Below are 12,599 nucleotides of genomic sequence, written 5' to 3'. Positions count from 1 at the left end.
AGACATGAGCAGCAACAAAGCAGAGCAATGCCTGATTTGGATTTGTGTTCTGTTGTGCAACATTAATTTGTAACGAATCCAACATGACCCGCTCACATTTGGAAACATGTTTTAAATACAAAAAGAAGCAAGAAAACATTTAACACAGTGACATAGGAACATCACCCCCAACTAGCAAAGCGATACAGACACACCAGCGCACAAGTATATATTCTCACAACAGTGTAGGCTGTAAGATGCAACAAACAAGCATGAATCAGGCTTTAAACAAAACAAGAGGTTTCCTTTTCAGGTTCATCCTGCTGATGTAAGCCAGAGTGCAGCCTCTGTGTAACTTACTGTTTACAGTGAAACGGAGACTCAGCACAAACAGATGAACGGGCGCTCCTCCAGGGGAAGGCATGAACCAAGAGATGGCGGCGTTTATTTTGCATGTGGAGGGAGAATTTCCCCTCACTTTGATCTGAACACACGGTCGCTTCTCAAGTCGCTAACTGGACTGTAAACAACGCAGCGCACGGAGAAGGAAGTCTTTGCTGAAGTCGTTTATTACTAACCGCTGGCTAAACTGGAATGCCTAAAATGTTCGCCATTGTTCCCAGAGGCTATATTGTCCTTAGATGATAGCCAATTGGTTCTGACAATGCTCAGTTAACTTTGGCTGCTACAATCTTTGTACAGCTGTTTCTGCTACATATATTTTGCTGCGCCGCCACTGCTTCAGATTTCTAGTAAGTAAGATTCCCGAATTTGCAAATAAACGACTCCTCCAAATACACGATCGTTCGCTTATCACAGGACGTCAATCACACGTCAAGTCGTGGCAACGAAATAAACAACAGCGGGACCAGTTTACTCCTCACACAGTGTTTTAATGGCAAAAGAGGGTCCGACATCAGGACGCTCTCTGTCCGTACACAATCACATGCAGTTCTGTTACGCAATGTAAACAATCCTATTGTGTATCTCCCTTGTCCCTACTGTAAATGCATTGATTGTTGCTGTGTATAAAGCTAATAAAAGGTGCAGATGTCATTTGGTAACATTGATCATTTTGCTACATCATTAACAACGTCCCTCGTGCACACACGGCTCACGTGCTGTTTTTAATTGCGAGAGAAAATATTTCACTTTTGTGACTTAGTTAAACAGACTGCTGATGAGGACAGGCAACACAGCAGACAGAGAGACAGACAGAAAGAGGGGGCGGGGCCAGTAGCTGTGCAGAGAGCAGAGGTGCAGGTGTGTTGGAGGGACTGAAGCAAAGCAAAGAGATCATATTAAAGTAGATTGTGGATTTAAACTTAATAAGATGAAGAAGAGAGAAAAATTAAAGTGTGGAAGTAAGAGAACCATCTAGAAAGAGGGTAATCCAGACTGAGTAAGTCTGCATGTGATGTGCTTCTCACAGAATTCATTGATTTATGCGATTAATTAATTACAAAGCCTGTAATTAATGAGATGAATTTGTAATCCGCCCTATAATGCAGAATACAATCCTTGTGCTGATTTAGAAATATGTTTTCACATAGTCTAGCCTCATTGGCTCTGAGACCTTTGTTGACTGCATTCTCAGCACTGTCTGCAGCACATGCAGCAAAGCATCGCAGAGCGCTCGACAAAGCATGAAGATATCACATATTTATTTCAGTTACAAAAGTTCTACGTTACGAAAGTAACCTCATGACTATATTTGCATTGTTTAATGCAGAATCCACATTATAAAAAGGTTTATTTTTATTTCAGCTCAAACATGTGGTGCATCTTCACCCTTAAAAACTGGCATCACATGTGTCTCGTATCTGTCGGGCTCTACTTTCTTGTGGTATTTCTCAGTAGCAAAGCACAGCCTCAACACTGTTCTCATTACAACCACTCGAATAGCACAGCATGCTGCTTATTACCTCATACATACTGTTTCCATATGTCCTTAAGTTAATGGAAGTAGTAATTGTATTCATATTTTAGCTGTTGACATGCTCACATTTATACTGTACCGTCCCTCCTCTCTGTGTCTGATTGTGTGTGAACAAATGCATCTTTAGTCTGAGCAGTGAGTTGCTGGCTGAACAGCTGCTGTGCCATACAAGCCGGCTGTTTCACCGCGGGATGTTTCCTGATAACAAACCGGACCTCCTCCCATTTATCTGACAGGACCACGGCTACAGCTACCGGAGCTCGCTGGGATGCTGCAGGGCCGGGCTGCAGACCTGAAACTACATGCCAGATAACTTTGCACTAAACCATATACTTCAGTGTCTCCCAAAGGTTTCAGAGGAAAGGGACTGCAGCAGGAAAGAGAAGACCCAGTTCGGTCACATACCTAACTAAGCTAAATATTGGCTAGTGTTCTTATCACTCGTTTGATAAATTAGGCAACTTGGTAAAGCTTTGTGATAGTATGTGCCTTATAAATGAAGAGTCAGGGTTTACAAATTTGCAGGAGTAATCAACCAAAAGTGTCTCTCTGACATTTGTAAGCCAAGTAGAACTTCGGCCCTGATGTTAAAAACTGAGGTAAACATAAAGTGGAGCTCAAACATTGTAAACGAGCATCATTACTGTAGATCATAATAAGTTTGGATGTGTAAAAGCACGAGGAGCTGCAGACGCATGTAATGAAAGTGAGCGCTGCCTTCTGCCTCAGCTGGGTTATGGACTTAGAGGACAGCGAGCGCAGCATCGACTCTGATCACAGCTGCTCACAGCTCAGGCCGGAGTCTGAACACAACACCAGTGATCCTACTGAAGCCACTGCTGTGTAGCTGGGTGAGACGGACATGATGCTGCGTGTCATTATGAAGTACATGCATTGCTGTGATGATGACTTGTGTTTTGTGCATTTTCATAACGGATTTCCAAATATACAATTTATTGGTCAACACCAGTATCAGGTTGGGATTTTTTTGAATGACAGGAAGTACATATTGTGAGTTTCTGACTAACTGTGGTGTACTTTATTTGACAACGTTATAAAGGACTGTGTTGTTAGGACAGGACGTCAATGTCTGTTTTAGCTGAATCTGATCAAGCTCTTATGAGAAAGATAACGTGTACAATCCTCCTCCAGTTTGAAGTGATTCAAGTCACTAGCGCCTCAATCCCACAGGATCCGTGTCTGGCTGAAAAAATGGGAGTCTGTACCGGTCCGTACATGGTGTTTTATTTTGAAATGACCGGATGCTGTATGCTGTTTTCTTGTGTGACTTCCTGCTTGGAACGATCGGCTCTGTTCAGCTTGACGTGTGCTTAAAGTGGCCTCCGTCAAACATAGACTCGGCGCGTATCTTTAGACACTTTATCTTCATTGACTTGAATGGCCGCCATCGTCTCAGTAAGTGGCGGCGCACAAGGAACACACCGGAGACGGATCCTGTAGAATTTGAGGGTAACACTTAATCCAGAGTGAAAATAATCTTGAAGATGCCTCACAGCCTGTGAATTAAATATTATTCCACTGGCTCTGACATGTACACATAGTTGGCTTTTGGATGTATCGTCTCTGTAGTAAAAACTCCATGTATGTTTGTTTCTTATGGCTGCAGAGGAGCTGACAGGCAGCATAGCTCAAGAGTCAATAACATCCACTACTAATTTTTCTTCTGTCAATCACTGAGAGGCTCCTAAAAGCAACGTCAAAGTAATGCTCCTTTAATCGTCCGTTTTACTGGCATGTTTAATTTGGTCCTGTGGCAGCACTAGGAGCGTCAGCAGGCTGGAAATGTTTGGTGATTCTGATGTAAGACTCCTGTTTATGACTTTGATGCACAACAGTTTCTAAAACTGTAACAGCTGCTGAGAGATGACTCATGAAACACAGCTATGAGAGATTCATGAGGAGACTTACAGCTAGGAACGCTGTATGCCTACACGAACAGATAAAACCTCTTCACTGCCTTTTACTAAAACCAAAGTTGTCTGTTTAGGTCTTAAATCTAAAAACAACATCCTCAACCTGGAGTCAAAGTACGTTCCACAGTCCAGCCTGCCAGACCAGGCCGGAGAAACACAGGAAATCTTCTGTACTTTCCGATGTGTTGCAATGACCAGATTTGACTTTTGGACTAAACAGAGGAGTATTCAAAGTTACTGGCAAAAGTACTAACAGGGACCTAATGGGTCATTCTGATATAAACCTGGGTCACATTTTCTACACCTTTTGGCTCTAAAGAACTTAAAGGCACAAAAAGTGTTGAGCTTCAGCTAGAAGACATGAATCTGGCTGTAATGGCTGGAACACCATCCACTAAAAGTTCTTGTTTTAGTTACGGACAGCCTCAGATTGTTGATCTAATCTCATATCGCTCTGGTTGAAGCTCACTCCACTGAGGAAACAGTTACTCTAGAACTTGGGATTTACTGGTGTACCACTGTTAACATGTTTGTGTTTCTGTGTGACCTGACTAAGAAAACTTCTTACTTGACAAAAAGCATTCAATTGGAACAATCAACCAACCATTTTGGCAATTATAGAACAATATGACAGCCTGCACTGGGAATACTGTTTCCTCATCTGCATTGCCCATTGGGGATTGATTACTTGATATTTAAAGTGACTATTGTTGTAATTAATGCAAAAACACTAAAGGTAAACATATTTCCTTTCTTGCATCACTTAAAAGGTAAAAGTAGGATTTTCCTAGAAAAATAAAATATAGACTTTTAAAAATATAATATAAATCATCACTTCTGGGCCTCTATACATGTGTGTTGGTCAGTGTGTGTGCAGACCCTTGTGAGACCCTTCCCTCTGCATCTATTCTGTTGTTTTGCTTTGAACGGGACGTTTTCAGGAGGGGCGCTGTTGTGGTTCCCTGAGCCAATCACAGCGTACAGGTGAGTGTGGGAGTGGTTCAAATTAGCAACTGGGCCCCATTCAGACCGGCGAACATGGCGAAAGAGTTGGCACTCTTTCTGTTGGACAGGTAGGTGCCTAAAACCAGGTAGGACAAGCAAACCGCCGGTTAGCATGTCAGAGCAAAGGTAACCGGCGGATAGCATGCTAGCGCAAAGGTAACCGTGATGCTGTCGGTGTTAGCTTGGCGGGGTGGGTGTGCTCTCGCGTGAGAGACTGAGAGTGAGCTTCTGGTGACGAAGAGCTCAGGAGGAGGGGCCCAGTTTGAATGTGTTGTTGACAAAAAGCAGGAAAAAATCCTACGTATTATACCTTTAAAACTCTCTAACTCACATCTGTCATGCATGTTGCTTCTTTATGTTTCATAGTTTTAACATCACTGATGACACTGCAGTTGTGACGGGGGCCCTGGGGCAAATCTTTACTGTAGGCCCATTATTGACAAGCCCTACCACCACCAGCACACAATGCAGCCAATACAAGGCCCTCTCATTATGTACTCTTGGAAGAAGTGCTCCTCAGCAGGAATACTGGTTCACTTTTATGCCTGGCTAATATCACACCATGCGTGCACACAGGAGTTCTCCCAGGAAAAACATTCTCGCCTCTTCATCAGTTAAGTCAGAGGATGGCTGTCTACACTGCTGTCAGTCACACACATTAAATGCATGACATTTGCAATATGTAGATGCTCACCTACACAACTGTCTATATTTATAATACTAGTAGACCATAAAACTACAGACTGTATAATAAATGTTATAGTGTGCGTAGCCATCTTGAAGGTTTTACTGTTTGTGAACTGCTTTTTTGAATACTCAAGTTCAGCAGTTCTAATACTTGTGTGCGTGTTTTACAGCTGGATGAAGATCTAAATATTACAGCTGAGCTCAGCGTCTGTCTTCCTCCTTCTCTGAGAACCAGCGCTTCGATGCAGACAATGAAACCTGAGATGTGTTTGAGTCGATCATATCAACAACCTGATATTCATGAATGGATTCACATTTCTGTCATTCAACCCATTCTGCAACGATACTTTCATTTCTTTAGATCTTCACTGATAAACACTCCGCACTCCTCTAGAACAAGCTGGGATTAAGAGAGAAACAGAGAGAGAGAGAGAGAGAGAGAGAGACAGAGAGCATGAATGATAGTGAAAGAGAGAGAGGGAGAGAGAGAGAGAGAGTGTGGCCAATTCCCCCCTGGAATCCACACATTGTTTCCCCTCAGCCGATGGGGGATTCTTATCAAAACGCTGCCAGGACTATCATGAAAGGATATGGTAATTATTGAACACACACACACACACACACACACACACACACACACACACACACACACACACACACACACACAGGAAGGCCGACCAAGCACAGGCTAATATAATGTGTCTGGTGTGGGGGCTATTTACATACCCTTCTAGAGCGCCTGTCACATTCAATTAATTACTTTCTGGCAGGGTGACAAAGATGATTAAAAAGAATGATGAAAAATATTCCTCATATGGCTCCAAAAAAAAACCTGCTACGTCCTTTAAAATGAAGCCAAGTGATCTCTGGAACAAGGCACGCTGTCTTAGTAAAAGTTAAAGGTGTTTTTTATTTTCTCTCCCAGGAGGGATTACAGTACCGCGTCTTCTCTTCCCGCAGAAATCGAGCCAGAGAGTATGTTTGTAGGAGCGGCTGTGATCATGAGCTGCGCTTTATTCTGGCGGGGTGAGAAAAAAGAGCTGAATCCCGTGGGGTAATGAGCTGCATCACAGCGTCCGTTCATAACCCCTCACATCTGATGCCTTTCAGAGAACACAGCCTATTTAACACTGTCAGATCAATTAGCAGGTGAAGAAAGGGGCCGGGAGACCGGGAGCCTTTTGTTCACAGAGACAGTGTGTGTGCGAGGAGGTACAGTAAGTGAATTCATCTCTGCAATTCACAATGTGCGATTGTGCTACGCTTATTGCACAAAGGAACAGGCTGAATCGGGATTGTTGTGGTAAAACGTGTAGGCTGGATCAAACACCAGGATGTGACAGCCTTTTTGGGGGGGGGGAATTGGGGGCTGTTGGAGTGAGGCAAATACCTCAAGGGGGCAAATGAATACAGAAATCTACATTTCAAGTAGCGCAGAGACTCTGCCGGCTCGTATCTCCTCTGTGCCTGACGCTGAAATACGCTCGAGCAGCCTGAGCCTAATTTTTCACTCATGGCTGAGGACTCCTGACTGCAGCCGAGCTCGATCCATTCGTCACGAGGGCTCCTTTCAGCACGGACGTTCTTCAAGGAGTCCTCCCCTTACACAAAAATGTCATTTTCTACACAAACGTCTGCCCGTGAAATTCCTTTTCCCCCCTCTGCTGTTTGGCCCTTTGTCAGGAATCATAATGGGCTGCTTCAGACGGATTAGCCTTGTCTTTCAGATCCGACAAACACACTGCGACTGTGACAGATAGTACCTTCATAAAAACAGGTTATTTTCTGTCATTCCTCACCGGCTTAAAGACACTGACTGTGAATTTAAACAGCACGCTGCAAAGCTGAGAAATCGTTCTGTTATGACAGGTGAGAGGCTCACCTTTCATTTACGCAGCTGTCTGCAGATGCAAACTTTTCAAAGGGGAAATGGCTTTTTTACACCTCTGAAAATGCTCCATCATAGTTAGACATGTAGCATTTGTCACAAAGACAACAGAAGAGAAAAGAGTTTATAATTCATGCACTGCGGATGTTCTCTCTTTGTACAGTCTGTGACTTTTTGCAGACACCCCTTCAGTCCCTCCTTTCAAACTGCCCAGAGTTCAAAACATTAGATCACATTGTAGAGGGAGGCGGAAAAGATATGTGATCGGCTGTTTGTAGTTCTTTTTGTATTTCTTCCTGTGTAGTTTTATGTGTTTTAAAAGCCCATCAAGGGAAGGGAAATTACAAATTACCTTAAGCATTTAAAGCTAAAGTCCCTGTGCAAATAAAGATCAAAAATAAATCAATGGCTGATTACTGCTAAGCAGAAAATATTTTAGTAGACCTGACCCTGTTAAAAACTCAAAAAACGATTTCATTTGAAACTAAAAGTCCTTCTGATACTCTCTCTGATTCATTCCTGCAAGTAAAAGACAACAAATCAATATAAAAGTCAAGGCGGTGGCAGTCTGAAATAAATAGTGTGAAATAAAAAGTGTTTATCCTCAGAATCAAGATGACCCAAACTCATTTTCTCGTAACTTCTTCTGAACGATTCATGGAGAAAATAAAGGTGGAACAAACGCTGGATAAGGGAGAGTGCTTCAGAGGAGGACTGAAGTCATCAACCACGACCTTTTAGCTAGAGAGCTAAGTCAATCAAGAGAGGCACTAATCCCATCCTGTGGATTGGTTTTGGTACAGATTCTGGCCCTAATTAAGTGGATCAGGTAACGACACGATGTGATGCACTTGATCCTCTGAAAAACCTTTGGGCCACAGAAATGATTAAAAAATTCACTGTGTTCATTAAGCTACATGTTATACTGACTGCTGGCCTTTAAATGTTTTCTGTGTTGCTGTTTGTTGGGTTTGGTGAGCCAAAGATAACTTTGCACCCTGGTGGATAATAAATACATATTTCTAAACATTTAAATTAAGTTCTGTTTAGGGACACAGACCAAATAAACAACAACAAAAAAACACATTTATATCAAAAACAAAAGCAACCCTAGAACATAACATCACTTATTTCTTACGTCAGGAGGAGAGAGACTGCTGGAACTGTGGATCCTTCAGCAAATTGGTTTTGGTTTGTGAGGAATAAGAAGACAGATCAACATGCAGATGAAGTGATTAGATGAAGAGCTGCAGAGGTGTTTAATGAATCCAAATGACACTTTCTGTCTCAGCTGTTTTTGGAACACACACAGGACAACGAGTACAGCAGAGACTCTGATCATTGTTTACCACAGGAGCTTAGAGCAGTCTACAAGATCAGCACGCAACACTAGTAATCCTGCAGCACATAAATGTGCATGTTACATATATAAGACAAGCTCAACATGGTTTTGTATCTGCCCTTAGGTCAGGAGCTGTAAAGGCAAATGATGGTGGATGAATGTCAGCATACAGTAAAAGGAGGATTGCAGTATTTTTTAACCTGTCTCAATGACGTATAATTAGCAAAACTACTGCAATTGCTTCGCTGCGAAACAGGCTGTAATGTCTGCAATGGGGGAAAATGTGCCCATTCAAAGAACATCCACTAAAAGGCCAGATTGTTTCTTTAAGTCTGCGGCAACATTACAGAAAGCATTCCTGCAGAGACAGACCTTCAGAGTAGATTCTTTCTCTCTTCAAAGCCACCAGACTTCATTGACAAAAATTGTTATTTTTACCCCTAAAAACAGGAGAGTGTTTTGTTTACCGCTAACTCGGTCGGTTGGTTTTTTGTGTTATTGTGTGTTGAACAAAGATTGTGATTGATCTCAACCAAACATTTGAAACACCAAAGTCATACATCAATACAAGCAAACTAACGATCAAGGCTGCAGTCGCCCAGCAACTCCCGTGTTCTGCAAAGTCAAATTACTGTTTTTGTCAATGGAGTCTGGTGGCTTTGAAGGGAGCGATGTCACAGCTGTTTCTGGTTAAAAAAGAATCTTACTCTTTGACAAAAATGTTTATCTCTGTAGGAATTCTTTCTGTAAGGCTGTCAGACACTTGGAATAACAATCTGAGCCTGTCAGTGACACAAACAAGCCCTGTTAGTGAACTTAGTTTAATCGGGTGCATTTGCCCCCAAGGATTACCTTGCAGCCGTTACAGCCCGTTTTACAGCTGCAGGCTGAAGCCATCTACTGGAACAATTCTGATACTTCTTGTACCTATTAGTCTTTAAAGCTGCAGTAGGTAAGATAGAGGAGAGAGCCGACTTTGCTTCAAAATTTGAAAGATTACAACCTCCAGGTCCCTCCCCCTCTCTCTCCGCGGCGCTCAGTCCTGCCTCCAAAGCCCTCCCCGCAGAGGAGGCTATCATCCGCGCGCAGGCTAGAAACCACGGCAACTGAAGCAGCCAGATATACAACTTGTAAAAACGTGAAATGACACTAACCGCAGCCGTTGTATTACACCACCAACACTATCGAAACAGATACACATCAAACCAGCGGAAATCAGTGTTTTCGCTATGAACGGTAATCTACAGCTAATTCTATTTAGCAAAACCAGCAGCACTTAGTTTGCTAACAGAGACTGTGGAAAAAACAAACTAAGCAGTAACACACTGATGTTGAGAACATTTAGCCGTGAGAGCACAGGCACACAGAACTAACAGGAGAAAGTCTGAGACGGTAACACTGCCTGGACACTTCACAGAGATATTTTCAGCCACTCCGCCATGAAACAACGCTGAACAGCAGCAGCATTGAGAACAAGCTAACGTTAGCCCGACCGCAACACAAATGTAACACAGCGTCACAGTAACCGCAGACATATTAGCAATGTGAAACAAACACAGCAGATATGAAGCTGGGGTAATGACTGGTCGAGCAGAACTCTCTAACCCAGAATTTCCCAGAGGGAGTCATCCCAAAGGGATCAATAAAGTTGAGTCTAAGTCTAAGTCTAAGTCTAAGTCTAACCCGGCATGCTTTTTAATCCTCTCGGGTCCCGTAGCTCTCTCCACCTCGGAAATGCCGCTCTAATGTTTAGTCTCTGTCTCGGTCCAACTCTTTCTTTTCAGCTTGCTTCTCCTCATTTCTCTTCTTCGGTGTAACGGTCTTTGTAGTATAAGCCGTAGTTTGCAGTGGCAGGATGGGCAGTTTGTTCATTCCTGGTGGTTGTTTTTCAGCCTTTGTGGACACAAACCAGCTGACGCTGCGCACACTGAAGAAATTGAGCTCGACCGTGTGAGCATGCGCGGAGGAGTGGTGCTGCGCAGTGTTTGATTGACAGCAGCCTGAGAGACTGCTCGGCTCTGATTGGTTGTTGTGTTTCGGGAGTGTTGGATTCTTACAGATGCCATTAGGAGCAGAGGAGGAGCCAGAGGAACATGATTCTTTTTACAGATTATCTCTCTCATGTGCTACTGCATGTTTAAAGTGACAGTTTGAGCAAAAGTTACTTTTAATAATGTAACCTTCAACAGCTGTAAGACCCTGAAATATGATAAAATAAGTCTGTGTGATCTCGATACGCTTCACACATTGAGGTGTTTTAGATTTAAATCTGTGAAACAGAGGTGAAGCATCAGGATTCGAGTGGGAAGAAAACACTGGAGCGGTGCATCCATATTTTTGGGGGGTTTTGTAAAAGGTTTGAAGAGACTAAACACAGCTGTGGCCGACACTCTCAGCCTACAGGCTTGAGAGCGTCTACACATCAGTGTGTTTCATGCTTTCACAGCGCTACAGGAAATGCCTGGACTGCAGTGACCTGCTGCCTGCACAGTCTTTCCCTTGGCCCTTCCGACACTGCTCCCAAAAGACATCAGGTTAGGAAGAATACCAAACGCTGACTCAATGCAAACCGCACACAATGAAAGCTCTTACTCAGATCTTGATTGGCAGGAGCGTGCGGCACCTATGTCTTTCACCACGCTCTGACTCGGGAGGAAAATAAACCATGCAAACCAGTCGAGCTGCAGCAGAGTGCCTTCACCAGCCTCAGGGAGAGTGAGCAAACACAACACTGCTGCTGCAGCGGTCCTAATGGAAAACACTGCCAATCAGGTCAAACGCAGATATTTATTTATTCTTTATGCGTCTGATTCACGCTTCAGACTGCTTACGAGGTCCATTCATTACGCTTCAGCCTGAGCAAACAGTGAAAATACAGCACAATAATCCACCTATGCTATTCATGTGACTCACTGAGCCGGCACAATCCATTCACGCTGCTCACACAGGCTCACGCACACACAAAAGTGCCTCAGGTGTCGGAGCAAATGGCCCTCTTAAAACACACAATCAACAGGCTCCTACCTGCAATTTGGCGGTGGGTCCAAGGTTATCTCTGCTAGCTCCTTCTGGATTCTGAAACGAGAGGGAGATCCGTGTTATAATCACACACACAAAACACAGACAGTTATATAAATCCTGCCTGAAAGATCAATCTAAGTGTACACACTGAATGCATCATTGATTTTCTAATGAGCTCCTGAGCGCTCTGACCGGATGCAGCGATAATTCTTGTCACACAAGATCAACAGCAGGATGCACGGCTGAATATTTGCCATTTTTTAAAACCAGACGAGCATGAATTGATATGGATGTCAATAGGACATGTCAGAGAAAGGAATCATATCTGATATATGAGAGTTAATTAATGCTGCTGCTGATCAGAGCCCGGTCTTTGCCCTCACGCTTGTGCGAAGCCGTTGGGAGCATTTCTGCAGTGGCCACATAAAGAAGAGAGGTCAAATTTCTCCCTGGTAAAGGATTCATTACGTAACAATGCCAGTGATGTGACTATAATGATCCAGCAGCAAGGTGTTATACTTCACAATCCCTCACGCAGCACTTATTCTCTGTGTGCAAAGAACACCATCTCTGAATCACTTTAAAGACTTGGTTTTGATGCTTACGATTCGTAAATGTTTAAACCAGATTTTCATGTTCTTGGTTTATCTTTGCTTTTTACAAAAAGACTGTAAGTAAAAGTGCCACCATAACCTAAAATATTGATTTCCTTCTTGGTTAGTTATTGAGCTTTTTCTATGAATGAATGAAGATGTTCTCTTTCTGGTGCAGTATGAGTGAAAACCAAACAGCATTGAACATTTT

At 43.1% G+C, this 12,599-nt stretch overlaps 1 protein-coding gene across 1 annotated transcript in view; it reads right to left on the bottom strand.

Annotated features, from left to right (window-relative positions):
• The window catches only part of LOC138608806 (ubiquitin-conjugating enzyme E2 E2-like), a 79,098-nt gene that overhangs the window by 51,437 nt on the left and 15,062 nt on the right, over positions 1-12,599 (bottom strand). The window contains exon 3 of the mRNA XM_069681380.1: positions 11,799-11,849. Within this exon, the coding sequence (XP_069537481.1) occupies positions 11,799-11,849 (51 nt within the window). The remainder of the gene's footprint in view (positions 1-11,798; positions 11,850-12,599) is intronic.

The sequence above is a fragment of the Semicossyphus pulcher genome, unplaced genomic scaffold (assembly GCF_022749685.1).
Source record: "Semicossyphus pulcher isolate SPU_LCO1_2020_fin unplaced genomic scaffold, fSemPul1.0.p SCAF_5, whole genome shotgun sequence".
In the NCBI taxonomy this organism is placed as follows: Eukaryota; Metazoa; Chordata; class Actinopteri; order Labriformes; family Labridae; genus Semicossyphus; species Semicossyphus pulcher.
Note: the sequence above shows the minus strand (reverse complement) of the source record. Positions and strands in the feature narration are given on the sequence as shown.